Source organism: Bos taurus, chromosome 28, assembly GCF_002263795.3.
Source record: "Bos taurus isolate L1 Dominette 01449 registration number 42190680 breed Hereford chromosome 28, ARS-UCD2.0, whole genome shotgun sequence".
NCBI classification, from domain to species: Eukaryota; Metazoa; Chordata; class Mammalia; order Artiodactyla; family Bovidae; genus Bos; species Bos taurus.
The window spans coordinates 9,977,427-9,994,433 of NC_037355.1; the positions used below are offsets into that span (position 1 = coordinate 9,977,427).

Consider the following 17,007-nt stretch of genomic DNA (forward strand, 5'->3'; position numbering starts at 1 on the left):
CAAAGGCCACTCAGCAGATGGGTGGCTGAGAAAAAACAAACCTGCGTCAACTTCAGACCATCTGTTCCACTCCAGAGAACACCGTCTTCACATTTCTTGGTAGAAGATCAACTTTTGTCTTAATTTATATCTCTGTGTTTCTGAGTTTCCATTGTGAGATACATTTTTAATTAGGCTGAGAAAATGATTTTATCGACATTTTTCTGTTTGCAGTGCATTGATTTTCTTATTTGCTTCAGAACTGTTCTTTGAAGCATAGTTGAGTATATTGCCACTTAGGGATGGGGAAACTCAGGCTGATTTACCTAGAGTCCTTTGCCTGGTTATGCATTGAGTCAGAATCCCATGTTCTTTGGTATGGTGCCCTGCCTGTTTCCTTATGCTATTAAACTATCAAAATTTAATACCTCATTAATTTTCAAAATACATTTTGATATATCTCTGTATTACTCTGAAGGTTATTTGGTGCATGACTTCAGTTAATTGTGTGACACAGAAAGGTAAATTTGCTTGTTTTCATATTAGAATCCTAAGATTATGAAAAAAAACAAAAACCCAAAGTACAGATCTGCCATTAGGGCTGTAACTACTGTGTCCCTGTCTAGACATTTGCATAATTTTCCAGAAAGAGGTAAAATCATAGTTTGAGGTCAACTCATCTAACATTGAGCACTTTCTTTTGTAAGTCACTGTTTTAGGCTGGTGGTGCAGGGTGGGAGGGTGAAGATCCAAGTTGAATAACAATGTTGCATGGTATTAAACTTGAACCAGTCTTTGATCCAGTCTTCAGGAGGAATATGGTTTATCTAGATTCTTTAGGGGTCATGAAGAATGAAGTAAATAGAGATCTATTAACAGTGATCTTCAATACATATTAGTAAGTTAAAATATGTAATTGACATAAAGTGAGCCCATTAATGGGTAAAGCCAGTCTTTGTTTTCCAGTTGCTCAGTCGTGTCTTGACTGTTTGCAACCCCATGGACTGCAGCAGTCCAGGCTTCTCTCCTGGAGTTTGCTCAAACTCATGTCCATTGAGTCAGTGATGCCATCCAACCATCTCATCCTTTCTCATCCCCCTCTCCTGCCTTCAGTCTTCCCATCATCAAGGTCTTTTCTAGTGAGTTGACTCTTCACATCAGGTAGCCCAAGTACTGGCAATTCAGCATCAGTCCTTCGAATGAATATTCAGGGTTGATTTCCTTTAGGATTGACTGGTTTGATCTCCTTGCTGCCCAAGAAAATTCTCAAGAGTCTTATACAGCACCACAGTTCGAAAGCATCAATTCTTTGGCACTCAGCCTTCCTTATGGCCCAACTATCTCATCCATACATGATTACGGGAAAAACCATAGCTGTGACCAGACAGACTTCTGTTGGCAAAGTAATATCTCTACTTTTTAATTTGCTCTCTAGATTTGTCATTGCTTTTCTTAAAGGGAGCAAGCATCTTTTAATTTCATGGCTGCAGTCACCATCCACATTGATTTTGGAGCCCAATAAAATAAAGTGTGTCACTGTTTGCATTGTTTCCCCATCCATTTGCCATGAAGTGATGGGACCAAATGCCATGATCTTCATTTTTTGAATGCTGAATTTTAAGCCAACTTTTTTCAATCTCCTCTTTCATCTTCTTCATGAGACTGTTTAATTCCTCTCTGCTTTCTGCCATAAGAGTGGTGTCATCTGCCTGTCTAAATTTATTGATATTTCTCCCTATAATCTTGATTCCAGCTGTGCTTCATCCAGCTTGGCATTTCACATGATGTCCTCTGCATATAAGTTACATAAGCATGGTACATGCTTATTGATGTACAATATACAGCCTTGACGTACTCTTTTCCCAACTTGGAACCAGTCCATTGTTCCATGTCTGGTTCTAACTGTTGTTTCTTGACCTGCATACGGGTTTCACAGGAAGCACAAAGGTGATCTGATAGTCCCATCTCTTTAAGAATTTTATTTTTTTAAAAAACATTGTTTATTTGGCTGCATCAGTTACTAGTTTCTAAGTTACACCATATGGGATCTTTGTTGCATTATAAGGGAGCTTTCTTGTGGTGCATGAACTCTAGTTAGGGCATGTGGGCTGTTAAGTTGTAGCATGTGGTCTCAGAGTTTTGGTCTTGGCTCAGTTGCTCCACAACATGTGGGATCTTCGATCCCCAACCAGGAATCGAACCTGTACCTCCTGTACTGCAAGGCAGATTCTCAACAATGGGGCACTGAGAAAGTCCCCTATCTATATACTTCTATGTGAACATGCATTTTTATGTAAATGTGTAGAAAAAGGCTTGGAAAGATAAACACCCAAAACCTCAACCGATTCCTATGTAGGAGGGAGTTTATGAACAATTAGGTTTGGAAAGAGATAATTAAAAAAAAAAATCAGTATTTGAATTTTCACCAAAAATGCTTTTATATTTGATTTTATTGTTTTCCATTGATGGATCCCTGGAGCTGTATATTCACACTAAGGAAGAAAATATAAGCAAAGGAATCAACATCTTTAAATGGAGTGGTTTGTTAGTATGCAATTTTTACATGGTGATAACAAGAGAGGTAGTCTGTAGTGGCCTGTGCTCAGTTGCTTTGGTCATGTCCAACTCTCTGAGACTCTGTGAACTGTATCCTGCCAGGTTCCTTTGACCATGGGGTTCTCCAAGCAAGAATACTAGAGTGGGTTGCCATTCTCTTCTCCAGGAGATCTTCCTGACCCAGGGATAGAACCTGTGTTTCCTGTGTCTGCTGCATTGCAGGCAGATTCTTTACCTGCTGAGCTACCTGGGAAGCCCCCTACAGTGGCTTATTTAGTCCCAAATTATTGCTTACAGTTAAGTCAAGGCAGTGACATGTTTCAATAGGCTTGTAAATGAGTTAGGCAGATATATATCCATGGATGCCAGATGGTTTGATGTATACATCAGTTAAAAACCGAATTGATTTTACATTCACTCTCCAGTGCCAACAAAGCCAGATGCTCTGTTGTGGTTATTCTTGGAAATTGTTTTTGTCCCGTAAGATCATGTCGTATTTGTCAGGTGGAGGAGAATGGGGACCAGTTTGTGTTTTAAAAAGAATAAAAGGTACACAGCCATGCTGCTTGCTTGTTTGTTACTTTTGCCAAAGAACTCCTATCCTGATTAAATTGATCTTGTCTCTATATGAAAAGCATTATGAACCTACTGTCTGCCTGCTTTGGGTTCTGGGCAGCCTAGATCGACATTAAGACAGACTGAAGTATATACTTTTCTCTGGTTTAATTTTGTATGACAAATAAGTGTAATGCTTAAGAGGCAGGTAGGTGTACAGATTGAGTGGTAGTTCTCTTTCATGTTCCCATGCAGTCTGTTTTGAAGCACCTAGAAGGTAAAGCATATATTGCATAAGGATTTATTTTATGATTTGGGAGCATACTCATTGAAAGGGCAAGTAAAGTTCTTTAAAACTGAAGTTCTAAAAATTAATTTTCACAGTAATTAGACTTGAGGGGAAAAAAAAAAAAAACTAAAGAAAAGATGGTGACTTGCAAATGCTTGTGAATTGAAGTTCCCAGTACAGATATATTGACTGTTTTACTTTATCTCTTATGCTTAATGTTAGGAGTCATTTTGATTTGGGGCCATTTCGTTGGTGTTTAATTCATGGATGAGACCGTTTATTTTCCTCTGACAACTTCATTTTGGGGAAGTGGTAAAAGGTCTTAATATAAATGCTTTCAGTTCAGTTCAGTTCATTCACTCAGTCGTGTCCAACTCTTTGCGACCCCATGAATCGCAGCACACCAGGCCTCCCTGTCCATCATCAACTCCTGGAGTTCACTCAAACTCACATCCATCGAGTCAGTGATGCCATCCAGCCATCTCATCCTCTGTCGTCCCCTTCTCCTCCTGCCCCCAATCCCTCCCAGCATCAGAGTCTTTTCCAAGGAGTCAACTCTTCGCATGAGGTGGCCAAAGTACTGGAGTTTCAGCTTCAGCATCAGTCCTTCCAAAGAAATCCCAGGGCTGATCTCCTTCAGAATGGACTGGTTGGATCTCCTTGCAGTCCAAGGGACTCTCAAGAGTCTTCTCCAACACCGCAGTTCAAAAGCATCCATTCTTCGGTGCTCAGCCTTCTTCACAGTCCAACTCTCACATCCATACATAACCACTGGAAAAACCATAGCCTTGACTAGACGAACCTTTGTTGGCAAAGTAATGTCTCTGCTTTTGAACATGCCATCTAGGTTGGTCATAACTTTCCTTCTAAGGAGTAAGCGTCTTTTAATTTCATGGCTGATAGTATGATTTAAAAAATTCAGGGTTATTTGAAGAAATATACATCTAAATGAAGGAATATTTTTAGTAGTTTACTTTAAAAAGTATACAAGTTTTGGTAATGATTCTTTTGCCTAAAACAACCAGACCATTTTTCTTCAGAGCAAAAGAAACAGATAACAGTGCAAAGCTCTCATTTGTATTGTTCAAGATTTTCCTGTAAGGGGTAAACATTTTTTGTTTCTACACTGCTCAGCCTTTCTGTTACCCTTGTGTGTTTTGTGGGGAGTTGTGGGCGGCGGGGAGGCGGGGGGTGGGGGAGAGAGGGAGAGAGGGAGAGAAAGATAGCTCGGAAGCAAGAAAAGCCTAGAGTTTGTGTGAGAGAACTTCCTTTGCTGATTATCTGTTCATTTATTCCTGTTAACTCTCGCTATCTGTTATGAGCATGCCAGTCTAAAAATATGAATTTGGTTGGCAGGATTATTTCATTTCAAATTCATGTGATTTTCAAGTTTCTTTAAAATAAATGTAAGATATTTCAGTGATTCATACTTTAACATTTTGATTAAAGTGAAACAGGAAGCAATTTAAATATACCCAAGATGTAAACTCTTCAATATGACCAGAAAGTGCCTTTTCTTGAAAGTACCGGAACACTTTAGGTGTTATGAACAGGTGCATAGTTAATACTTTGTGTTTTCAAACACTGTTTCTCTAAAGTAGAGTTCACTTAAGAACCAATTTTAAGAAATGAGTGGTGCTTCATAAACGCCATAAATGGGGAGAAATGACAGTATGCAAAACTAATGACAATAGCTCACTTATTTTGTGTCTTGTTATGGTGTTAACACTACGATAAGGTCTTTGCTTAGATCATCTCATTTATTTTTTCACAGCATCTCTATGAGGATGATATAATTACTATCCCATTTCTCAGGGAAGGAAAGTAAAGATTATAAAAGTTAAGAGCTCTTAAGTAGTAAGGCCTAGATTTTAGCTTTGGTTGTCTGTTTATAGAATCCAGTCTTTTAACTATTATACTGATGCTAAAGTAATTCATGAATATGTGTCTGAAATCAGTTCAGTGGTATGTTGGCAATGGCTCTTACAGATTTCTGAGAGCTGATTATTACATATTTAGTGTGAGCTGATTAGTAAACTTTGATACTTTGAAATCAGCCATCATTGGAGTATTTACACCACAGTATTTTATTTATACCACCGCAAATCAAGACTTTTTTTTGTTGAGACACTAGTTCACCCGCACACCATTTCTTAACATAGTTCTCTATCAGTGCTATTTGTCAAAATGTAACTTCCAAACTCTCAGAGTTTAAGTGGATATGAATGGAATAAACAATCAGTTTTTTCCAGTAGCATTTGTTTTAGTGTGATAAATTGTTATTAATATAGTTATAACTGAGAATATTAAATTTAAAAGACCTTATCCTGAATTTCAGAGTGGTAGAGAGTCTGTTTCCTAGCTTCCAGTCTTTCATCTGAGGATTTTTGGAAAGCCCTTGTCTAGCTGACTGCTGTCAATGGAAATAATCAGTAAACAGTCCATAATAGAAGTAGATAAGAGTTGTAGTTGAGTCACACTGAGGACTATAGCTTGGAAGCCATAGATTCAAGGAGCATCTGAACTGTCTTCTGCTAGACTACAAAGTAGGAGAGGCTTATATAGGCAAAACCCACAGAGTTACATAAGTTTGTCAGTTATAATTGGATTGGCAGAAGGTAAGGATGCATGTTAAACCAGGATTGGTTAAGGGCTGAAATGGTTGAATAGTTACATGAGGAGACCATGACTCTGTAAAGGTGCAGCTGGCAGCTACTAATAGATCTTGTTTTGACCATGACTGGTGGCATCCTGAATCTGATACCGTTCAGAAAATTCAGGTCCTCCGTAATACAGGAATGTGTCTAAAACCACATCCACAGTGGCCAACTAGCCCCATTTTGAATGCCTGAACCACAGTTTTATATCTTCCCAGAACAAAAGACGAACACCAAATATGATGACAGGGGATACACCCCTTCTAGGTTTCTAAAGAGAATGATTAGCTCAAACGTAGCAAATCAGCGTGAACCTTGGTGTCTGGGCCCCAAAGCTCATCACTGAAGGAGTACTAGCATTAGGAATGTAGGAAGTGGGGACATTTATCTCTGTCTTCCAAATGGACATTTATCCTTATCTAAGCAATCTGGTAAATGCAGTTTTTAAAAATGGTTAAAGCAGATGTACAATGCCTGTTTGGTAGACCATAAGACAAGCTGTTCTGGTTAAAATAAAGTGCAAGACAAATGTTGTATAAACCAGAATGACTTCCCCATACCTCAGTAAGGAAAACTTCTTTCAATTACTGTGGAGTATAAAAGCAGTGGCTGCACCCAGATTTGAGAGATTCTTTTGACTACCAGCCGAGATAGTCTGAGGAGAAATGAAAGAAAGTTGGGCTGGAAGGGAGGCGCACAGAAACATGTGATAAAGGGTAGAGGAATTCAGAAAAGTTTATTCAAAAACAAAACATGGGTGCCAAGAAGGCTTGTGGGGTATGAGGAAACCTAGTGATTATGTTTCTTTTTCCATAAAATAATTTAAACTCCTAGAACCCTAGTACTTAATCTTTCCTTGAAACCTGAAAGCATCATTCTCTGCTGATAAGGATATTTTTATTGGTAGTGATTCAATTTAATAAATACTTCAACACTAAATTGTAATATTGTAATATTGAGGCACTGAATCAGGTTATCAATTTATCCTCCTAATATTCTTTTTAGGAAGACATATTCTTGCTTGTGTTTTGTGTTTAGCGTATTTATAATGTTCTTCTGTTAAGAAAATGCTAGCTTGAACATCTTAATTGAACAGCTGCATTGCCTACTGGATCCTGCTTCTCTAAAACAAAGGTGTGCATGGTTGATAACATATTTGTTCCTGATTGGGATAGTACTGTCTAACTTGGCAGTCACTTCCCACCCTGTTTCATTTGTCTCCTTGGTAGTTACTTTTTGGGATTTTCAGAATTTATGGGGTTATTACTTGATTGAAGTGGAAGTTTATGGAAGGACATAGAAAAAAAGGATTGACCAAATAAAGCAATACAGACACACCAAATAAAAGTCAAACTATTGCATACAAAGTTAGAAGCTAGATATGATATCCAACTTGAGTAAGACAGGGTAATTGTGGATAAAAACAAGCCTATGTAAATGAATATTTTATACCAATTCATTTTTATATTTGCTCGTTGGAAGGACTGATGCTAAAGCTGAAACTCCAATACTTTGGCCACCTAATGCGAAGAGCTGACTCATTGGAAAAGACTCTGATGCTGGGAGGGATTGGGGGCAGGAGGAGAAGGGGACGACAGAGGATGAGATGGCTGGATGGCATCACTGACTCGATGGACGTGAGTCTGAGTGAACTCCGGGAGTTGGTGATGGACAGGGAGGCCTGGTGTGCTGCAATTCATGGGGTCGTGAAGAGTTGGACACGACTGAGCGACTGAACTGAACTGAACTGAACTTCACTACTGAGTGAAGTCCTTTTAGTTTTTATCAACAAGCTACTTGATAAATTAGAAATGAATGCTTGAGAGTCAGAGAAATCTGGCTTTTTGGTCCCAGCTTGAAAAATCTAGTAATAGTGACTTGGAAAAGTAACATAACTTCTCTAGTTTCTTATCCACCCAGTAATGTTATTGTAGATGACCATGAGTGTTATTGATAAAGCTTTGAGTGCAGTGCCTAATTAGAGTAGGCACTCAGTAAATGGTAGCTGTAGTTATCCACTAGTTAAAACACGGTTTAAGTGTGAGTGGTGTAGAGAGTATATTTGGATGATTTGGGAGCTCATGTCAGAGAACTTACAAGTATTCTCTCTTTCTGTGAAAGAAGCTGAAGTATCACAAGGTAAGTTTGGGTCTGGATGACTGAAGGTGATGGTGATGATGATGGTGATGATGATGGTGGCTTTCCCTCTTTCCGCACAGAATGTCCCTCCAGACCTCTCCATCTGCACCTTCGTGCTGGAGCAGTCCTTGTCTGTCCGGGCCCTGCAGGAGATGTTGGCTAACACTGTGGAAAAGTCTGAAGGGGCAAGTACTTAATTTATGTAGGCTGGCAGTATTTTAAAGAACTCAGCTATTATATAAATGATTTCTTCACAGGTTTTGGAGATGTTCTTTTGACTGAAATAAGTCAATGCTGTTTAGTTCTGATTTTCTTAAGTTTGCCTTTCTGCTTTATCCAGGATATCTGGTGATGTTTTAAATAACTTAAAAAACAAAACAAAACAAACCCATCCATAGGGTAATCTGTGTCCTTGAACCTCATGCTTATTTCAGTAGTTAAAGCAGAATCTCTTTCTTTGAGCATTTCTTACATTTTCAGAGCTGTTATTTTGACTCTTTCAATTAATTGCTTTATGCATGGCTGTCATTAATCTTTATTTCATTCTCAAATGCCTCTAACCACGTGACTATGTTCTAAGCTTCTTTATGGCAAGTAAAATTTCATGGCACTCATATATTTGAAGTAACGAAATTATGGTGTTACAGCTTTAATCAGTTGTAATTTTGCAAATAGCTAATCATTTTCTTCTGAAAATTGAGATTTTTATTCTGTCGCCAAATGCAGACATTTTTCTTTGAAAGCTTATTTGGTAATTTAAATTATGTTCCATTCTATGTTGAGTGATTCTGGGCTACGACCCATTCTTAGCTAATTCATTAAATTTTAGAGTTAAGCAGGAGGGTGTTGGTCAAATTTTTGTTTCCTATGTATGTGTTTGCTTGTTGCTATAATTACTGCAGTATATATTTTAATAAACTATACTATTTCCAGGAATGAACTGAACATATTTATTTGCGATTATTGGTCCATGTGTTGCTGTTTTTGTTGTTAATCATTGCTGTGGTTTGGATAAGTAGAGAGATTAAAAAATGATAATAAACCATTTAACAGAAAATGAATGATAAATTCTGATGTGATATATTTTCATTAGCCTTGTAGTTTTTAAAATTTTAGTATCACACAGGTTAGGACTTTAACTGCCTTGTGCATTAATTTTAAATTAATTTAAAATTTTAATACTATATCACATGTATGTATATATGGAAGAGATACTTTAGTGATTTTTTTTGATATTAGAGTAACAGCTTATTTTTTAAAAGATCCAACTATGTTATGCATATTTAATTTCTCAAGTACATTTTTGGTTACAACAGTTTGAAATTACAGTATTAAACTATATGAAGTTTAAAAAATTGTTTTTCTTTATATTAATGCAGTGCTTTTGGAGTAGGGTTGAATTAAAGCCTTTCTCAATTCAACTAGTTTTCTTTCTACCTGGATAACCAACCCCTCTTGGGTTTTAAACCTCACTGAGGCATGCTGCTGCTGCTGCTAAGTTGCTTCAGTCGTGTCCAACTCTGTGTGACCCCATAGATGGCAGCCTACCAGGCTCCCCTGTCCCTGGGATTCTCCAGGCAAGAACACTGGAGTGGGTTGCCATTTCCTTCTCCAATGCATGATAGTGAAAAGTGGAAGTGAAGCCTCTCAGTCGTGTCCGACTCTCAGCGACCCCATGGACTGCAGCCTACCAGGCTCCTCCGATCATGGGATTTTCCGGGCAAGAGTACTGGAGTGGGGTGCCATTGCCTTCTCCACTCACTGAGGCATATCTGCTTTGAAATTCCAATCTGTCTTTATGAAGGAAAATTCTTTTCCTTTTTCATGAGCATCTAGAAAAGCATGTATTGTCATTTCACTTATCTTTGTAGATACCAACTTATGATTAAATTACCATAAAATTTTCAGGTTGCTAAGCTGCTTTTTCTAAATTTAAACTCTTGATAAGAGGTTTTATCTCCCCAGAATCTGGGGAATGGATTAGGCAAGCTCTCAAATTATCTGTGTATATAGAACGTGTTGAAAATACTATTTTTTGACTTATTGAAGATACTCATTAATTAGAATTTCTGCCCCTCAAATATATTTATTTAGCTTAATTTTGAGTTGTTCTCCTCTAGAAAGCTTCTGTCAGAGATAACATGATAATTTATGTGATATGTGGAAAATCATTTATAAAGCCCCGTGTAGCTACCATTAGACATTCATTCTTAAATGAAAATTGAGAAAAAACAGCTTCAGAAAAGGAAAATATTTCATTGAGCCAAATCTCACTTTCACACTAGGAAGAACCACTGTCCAGTGACTCAGAAGATATTATATTTGGGGGAAAGAAAATGCTTTCTTAGACTATAGGAGAGTTTTGATTGTACCTGGGAGTGATGTTCAGGCTACCCAGATGGTGCTACTGGTAAAGAACCTGCCTGCCAATGCAGGAGATGTAAGAGTGATATTCAAAATATTTCATAACTAGTTTGGCACAAGCATCAATTATTCAGAGTGGAACTCAGCCAGAATGCTTGAGTCAAGGTTCTGGCAAGATTTGGGGGTTAGTCTGAGCAATTTGGGGGTATTCTGGAGGAGTCATGGGCTGGTCAGAATTAGGGAACAATGGCACCCCACTCCAGTACTCTTGCCTGGAAAATCCCATGGACGGAGGAGCCTGGTAGACTGCAGACCATGGGGTCGCTAGGAGTCGGACACGACTGTGTAACTTTCAAGTAGACAACCTGAGCGACTTCACTTTCACTTTTCACTTTCATGCATTGGAGAAGGAAATGGCAACCCACTCCAGTGTTCTTGCCTGGAGAATCCCAGGGACGGGGGAGCCTGGTGGGCTGCCGTCTCTGGGGTTGCACAGAGTCGGACACGACTGAAGCGACTTAGCAGCAGCAGCAGCAGCAGGGACTTGGGGCTGAGGTTATTCACTAGGAGAGCTAGTTTGCCACCTAACAACCATCTTCATCATAATGGTGAAAACAGCGAAAGATCGTATCTGATTACATGTCATCAGTGGATGCTGCTGGCACTTGTAGGAGTCAAGTCTTTGGACTCCATAGGTATCCATACCCTCTTTACTAGCCCCTCATGTGTCTTCTTTAAACTCATGGGAATCAGTAGCAAATACTTTTGGCAAACAAACTGTCATTTCTAACAATAAGTTATATGCAGTAGATTTGCTTATAAAGAAAGATCCACTTTGTCTTGGATGAAGTATGTCAGCAAGGAGATGCTAATTTTCTTGAAATCATTTCTTTTTTGTGATATGTTTATTTTTTAATTTTTTGAGCATCTGCTTTATTTTTTTAATTGGAATGTGGTTGCTTTCCAGTGTTGTGCGAGTTTCTGCTGTACAACAATATGAATCAGCTCTAGGTATACATATGTGCCCTCCTTGAGCCTCCCTCACACTTCCCTGTGCCCACCGCACCCTCAGCCTACCCCTCTACGTCTCATGGAACTCCCTGTGCTATACAGCAGCTATCTGTTTTACACATGGTAGTGTTGGCACCCCACTCCAGTACTCTTGCCTGGAAAATCCCATGGATGGAGGAGCCTGGAAGGCTGCAGTCCATGGGGTCTCTGAGGGTCGGACACGACTGAGCGACTTCACTTTCACTTTTCACTTTCCTGCATTGGAGAAGGAAATGGCAACCCACTCCAGTGTTCTTGCCTGGAGAATCCCAGGGACGGGGGAGCCTGGTGGGCTGCTGTCTATGGGGTCGCACAGAGTCGGACATGACTGAAGTGACTTAGCAGTAGCAGTGTATGTATGTCAGTGCTAGAAATTGTTTCTCTCCCTACACGTTAAAGAGTGTATCATAAAGAATCTTGTGTATTACTTAATTCCCCCACTCTCTTATGATCAACTTTAAGCAGCCTTGTTTTTTTTAAAAAAAATTCTAAACTTCCTTATGTAATTCAATGCTGTTAATAATACTGATACTATTTATTATCCACATAGCAATACAAACACACTTGATGATAATGAAAAAAAACTTCACTTAGAACCATGCCTTTTCTTTTTTGTGGTTAAGCACCATTTGCCTTGTATTCTTAGGTCCCACCAAGTAAATGCTTGGTTTTTATAAAGTTGCAGGAAATTTAATGGGAAATCCCCAACATCATTTGTGTCAAACACATCATGAAGGTTATTGATAACAAAAACAGATGTGTAAGATGAAACAGGAAAAATATTACTTAATTTAATGAAGCTCTGATTCCACAGAATTGATTATTGTGGCTTATTAGTAAAATAACTAGAACACAAAACGAAAGTGAAAGTCGCTCAGTTGTGTCCGACTCTTTGTGACCCCATGGATTTTATAGAGTCCGTGGAATTCTCCAGGCCAGAATACTGGAGTGGGTAGATGTCCCCTTCTCCAGGTGATCTTCCCAACTCGGGGATCGAACTCAGGTCCTCCCGCATTGTAGGCAGATTCTTGACTAGCTGAGCCATCAGGGAAGACAGAACTAGTAGTATAAGTGGCATAAGAAGCCTTCTGAAATATTTTATTAAAAGAGGTTTTCTAAAATATCTGCTTTTTAAAAAAAGTATGATTAAACTGATCCAGATCAGTTTAATTATATGTAATTCCAGATCAGTATGTAATTCCATTGAACATAATTCAGCTTTTTTTCTTATTTAAAGCATACCAGTAGAAAACAGGCCAAGAGCTTTTTAGCTTTATATGAATAGCTGCTCACAGGGCCTTTAAAATCCTGAGAGTGAAGACAATACAAATAAATACAAGGAGAAAATGACCGCAGGATCAATGCCCATCCCTTTTGGCCAAATTTTCTTGTATCCTCTGTATATGCACTTCCTTGCTTCTGTTAATTTTTTGTTCCCTGCCCCCTAGGATTTAGGTGGCTCTAGATCACTAGTCTGCTTCTGTATCTACTTCTGTCTATCTCCTCTCATTCTTCAGATTTATTTTGCATATTGTTGATATCAGATCAGATCAGATCAGTCGCTCAGTCGTGTCTGACTCTTTGCAACCCCATGAATCGCAGCATGCCAGGCCTCCCTGTCCATCACCAACTCCCGGAGTTCACTCAAACTCACGTCCATCCAGTCAGTGATGCCATCCAGCCATCTCATCCTCTGTCTTCCCCTTCTCCTCCCGCCCCCAATCCCTCCCAGCATCAGAGTCTTTTCCAATGAGTCAACTCTTCGCATGAGGTGGCCAAAGTACCGGAGTTTCAGCTTCAGCATCATTCCTTCCAAAGAAATCCCAGGGCTGATCTCCTTCAGAATGGACTGGTTGGATCTCCTTGCAGTCCAAGGGACTCTCAAGAGTCTCCTCCAACACCACAGTTCAAAAGCATCAGTTCTTCGGCACTCAGCCTTCTTCACAGTCCAACTGTCACATCCATATCTGGGCTAAAAGCTGGGTTTTCTAGAATTTGAGAACTGGTTAAGAATACGTTGTGCCACATATTTACTCTGTGGCTTTAAGAAAGGTCAGTCTTTATCATCAGGTCTGTGCGTGCTGAGTCGTTTCAGTCGTGTCCGACTCCGTGTGAACCCATGGACTGTAGCCCGCCAGGCTCCTCTGTCCATGGGATTCTCCAGGCAAGAATACTGGAGTGGGCTGCCATGCGCTTCTCCCACCCTGGGATGGAACCTGCATCTCTTACATCTCCTGCATTGGCAGGCAGGTTCTTTACTACTAGTGCCATCTGGGAAGCCCCAGTCATCAAATTTAGTGAAAAATAGTATTTAAAAAAAAGAAATATCAGTAAATTTCACAGATTGTAAAACCAAAGCCCTTTCTATTATGCCATGTCATTTCTCACTTTATATCTGTGCTTCTGTGAAATGGAGACCTAAATTAAATTAGACATTACAACATAAAATTGAATGGAGAAAACGTTCATTGAAAATGCTTCTGAATTAATTCAGGTATAATGAAACAAATGGCCAAAAGCATAGGACCATCTAAATTATTAAATCTTATTAACTAGATCACACACACAAATAAGCAAACAGTATCAATGACTATATTTTAACCTAACTGTGCCATCATCAAACTGGCAGGATCACTGGCTGGGAAACTGGAGGGAGGGGGAAGGGATTCCTGAAAGAGCCACGGTTGCAGAGAAGCAAACTGCCAAGGCCAGGGAAAAGGCAGTCAGGGATTAGTAGCAGTTCAATCAAAGGCATATACAGGTATGAGAAAAGGAATAAATAAAACAATAAAAACAGCCACTGTTAAATGGATGCTAAATATGCCTTATATACTATCATTTAATAATCACTAAATCTGATGATTTTTTATGATTTTGACATTATAATATATGTCAGTGATAATATTTGCTCATTTTTGTGTGTGTTCTAGTTAATAAAGTTTAATAATGTAGATGATCCCATGCTTTGGGCCATTTGTTTCATTATGCCTTAATTCAGAAGCATTTTCAATGAATTCTTTCTCCATTCAAGTTTATTTTTGTAATATCTAGTTTAACTTAGGATTCTGTTTCATAGAAGCACAGATATGAATTGAGAAGTGAGACAGTATAGTGGAAAGGGCTTTTGATTTACAATCTGTGAAATTTATTGATTTTTTTTTCAAATACTATTTTTAATAGTTTCACTTGTTGACAATGCATTGTGTTTGTTTTAACATCATGAATATATTAAGTGACTTACTCGTATTAGTGTTTAGGAGGGTATATACAAAAATAACATTGACTGTCCTTTCTATCTTTTGGTTTAGCTGTTCCTAGGAGAATTGTAGGAGAAGGCACTGGCAACCCACTCCAGTACTCTTGCCTGAAGTATCCCAGGGATGGGGGCTGCCATCTATGGGGTTGCACAGAGTCAGACACAACTGAAGCAGCAGCAGCAGGAGAATTGTAGGGTCCTTTCCCTTCTGACTTTTGCTTGTAGCCGCTTGACTATTGGTGCCTTATTGTTAGACTGTTAGTAGCTTGAACCAAGAAACAAAAACTAAAATTAAACCAGTATTTGTCCGTTATATCCTGCTTTTCGGGGGAAGGAGATTAAAATTTTTAATTTCAATGGTTCTGATTAGTATCATTCATTCATGTTGTATTTTCCTCATTACTATAGGTAATTGGTAGGGTTTTTTTGGTAGTTTCCTATAATTTAAATTATAAATGATGCTTTAAATATCTATAAAATTACAATGTAATTATAAACATTGCTTAGTATGAATAAGTCAGTTCTAATCATTCATATATTTAATGCAAACTTTGAATGTTTAGAAGATATGCTTTATAAACCTCTGTGGGTAGAAAGATGAATAATAAGTGAGTTTTGCCATCAATGGATTCACAGTCTAATACAAGAATAGAAGGACAATTATAGTGCAGTATGATGTGTGTTATCATAGAAGAGTAGATATAATTATTGTATTAGCAGAAGGAAGGGATTGAGTTTGTGGAACTTGGCATTCTTTTGAATTTTCTTTAGACTTTATATTACTACATCATTTCTAAGACAAATGGAAATAATATTAAAGCTATTAATATAAAAGTCACTTAAATTTTTTCTCCAGGGAACAATTTAATCTCATTATGCTGTTCTTTGAATTCTATTAGAAACTGGTACTTGCCCAGAGGACTATACATAACATGTTCAGGGATATTCTTAATGTGATTTTTATGTTTAAATTTACTGAAATAGTTTATTATTTTATATGAAATCCTGAGTGTTTCATATTTCTAAATTATATAATCTTGTAATTAAAGTTACAAAATGCCACAGTTATCAATAGACTTAGTTATCAATAGAGAGATATATCAGACTGTGACACTTTCAGTTTTTATGAAAAATGAAGTTATAGAATAGGGAGTATTATTAATACAATTGTGCCACTCTCTTAACAAAACCTCTGCTTTTTTAGAAGCATGTATTCTGAAAGTATTCAAAATGCATCATGAAGTAGCCATTTAAATTAACTGGTAAATGAGGTGTCGTTTTTTAAAATACATTTTATAAACATTACAGCACCATGAATCAATTTTTAAAAAATACATTTATCAAACAATGAAGTAATAATTTCAGGTGAGTAATTGCATTTAAGATCATTTTATATAAATGCAAGAGCAGAAGTTGAAGTTCAAGATGTGTGCTATATTCCATAGTGATTAGGCATATAGATTATAGAGAAACTCAGGTAATCTTTGGAAAACTGCTTAAACTTTCTGTACCTTTGTTTTGTCATCTGTAAAGTGGGGGCAAATAATAGTGTCCTCCCATTATATTGTTGTGAGGATCCAGTAAGTCAGTATGAAGTGTATAGAACATTCATAGCACATAGGAAGCACGCTATAGCCGTGCTGTGCATGCATGCTAAGGCGCTTCAGTCATGTCCGACTCTCTGTGAGCCCATGGACTGTAGCCTGCCAGGCTCCTCTGTCCATGGGATTCTCCAGGCAAGAGTACTGAAGTGGGATGCCACGCCCTCCTCCAGGGGATCTTCAAGAATCAGGTATTGAACCCACCTCTCTTATGTCTCCTGCATGGGGAGGCTATTTCTTTACCAGTAGCGCTACCTGAGAAGCCCATATCTTATTATAGCCCATATCTTATTGTTATTGTATTTGCTTTGGGATGCAAATGTCTTCTCCAGACCAAATATTTGGTCCAAATAATAAAAGCAAAGCAAACAGCAATTGCCTGAGGGCTCCAGAGAGTTTAACAAAAGCAGGAAGATTCTGGAGAGAAGCCAGCCTTGGGAAATAGAATTGGGGCCGATCGGTTTTACATTTTTAAGGTTTTTAGCCTGAAGATTGTGGTCGCTAAACCTTTGAAAGAACAAGCACAGTCTCTCCGAAGACAAAATTCAGGGCCTTTTGAAA

General features: G+C 38.3%; 1 protein-coding gene across 1 annotated transcript in view; it reads left to right on the top strand.

Annotated features, from left to right (window-relative positions):
- Positions 1-17,007, top strand: part of RYR2 (ryanodine receptor 2) — an 827,636-nt gene that overhangs the window by 286,079 nt on the left and 524,550 nt on the right. The window contains exon 3 of the mRNA XM_059882653.1: positions 8,256-8,360. Coding sequence (XP_059738636.1) covers positions 8,256-8,360 — 105 coding nt within the window. The remainder of the gene's footprint in view (positions 1-8,255; positions 8,361-17,007) is intronic.